The 640-nt window shown below is 68.8% G+C and overlaps 1 protein-coding gene across 1 annotated transcript in view; it reads right to left on the reverse strand.

Annotated features, from left to right (window-relative positions):
* Positions 1-639, reverse strand: part of MAZ (MYC-associated zinc finger protein (purine-binding transcription factor)) — a gene marked incomplete at its 5' end in the record, with an annotated part of 4,168 nt that extends 3,529 nt beyond the window's left edge. The window contains 2 exon segments of the mRNA XM_010837435.1: positions 63-561; positions 564-639. Coding sequence (XP_010835737.1) covers positions 63-561; positions 564-639 — 575 coding nt within the window.
* Position 640: the final 1 nt, after the last annotated feature.

Genomic DNA, 640 nt, shown 5'->3' on the forward strand with positions numbered 1-640 from the left:
CCCCCCCCGCCGGCCTTCCCGCCCTCCCCACCCGCCCAGGGGGCGGCCGAGGCCGTGCACACCGGGAGAAGCTCTTGCCACAGTGGGAGCAGTTGTAGGGCTTGTGCACAGCGCCGTCATGTGAGCGCACGTGGTAGCTCATGCGGTCCTTGCGCTTGAAGCGCTGCTGGCACACCGGGCACTGGTAGGGCTTCTCGTCCGAGTGCGACAGCTTGTGTCGGTTCAGGTGGTACACATCGCGGAAGGCCTTGCCGCACATCTCGCAGGCGTGGTTCTTCCGGATGCGCTTTCCCGAGGCGGTCGTGGTCACCACGCCACCGGCGGCCACTGCGGCCGCTCCGCCGCCGGCGCCCGCCTCTCCCCCTCCCCCCCCGGCTCCGCTCAGTTGGGGCACGCTCAAGAGGCTTAGGGGCACCATGGTGGGCATCTTCATAGCACCCGAGGGGACCCGGCCGGCTTTGGCTCCGGTGTGGATGGCCTCGTGCCTTCGGAGGTTGTAGCCGTTCTTGAACTCCTTGGCGCACAGGGCGCAGATGTAGGGCCCCTTGCTCTTTGTCTTCTCTCCAAGGCAGATGCGACCGGGGCCACGGCGACCGTCGAGGTTGGGGCAACGACGGTCGGTGGCCGCGGCTGCGGCGAT

The sequence above is a fragment of the Bison bison genome, unplaced genomic scaffold (assembly GCF_000754665.1).
Source record: "Bison bison bison isolate TAMUID 2011002044 unplaced genomic scaffold, Bison_UMD1.0 scf7180017864072, whole genome shotgun sequence".
Classification (NCBI taxonomy): Eukaryota; Metazoa; Chordata; class Mammalia; order Artiodactyla; family Bovidae; genus Bison; species Bison bison.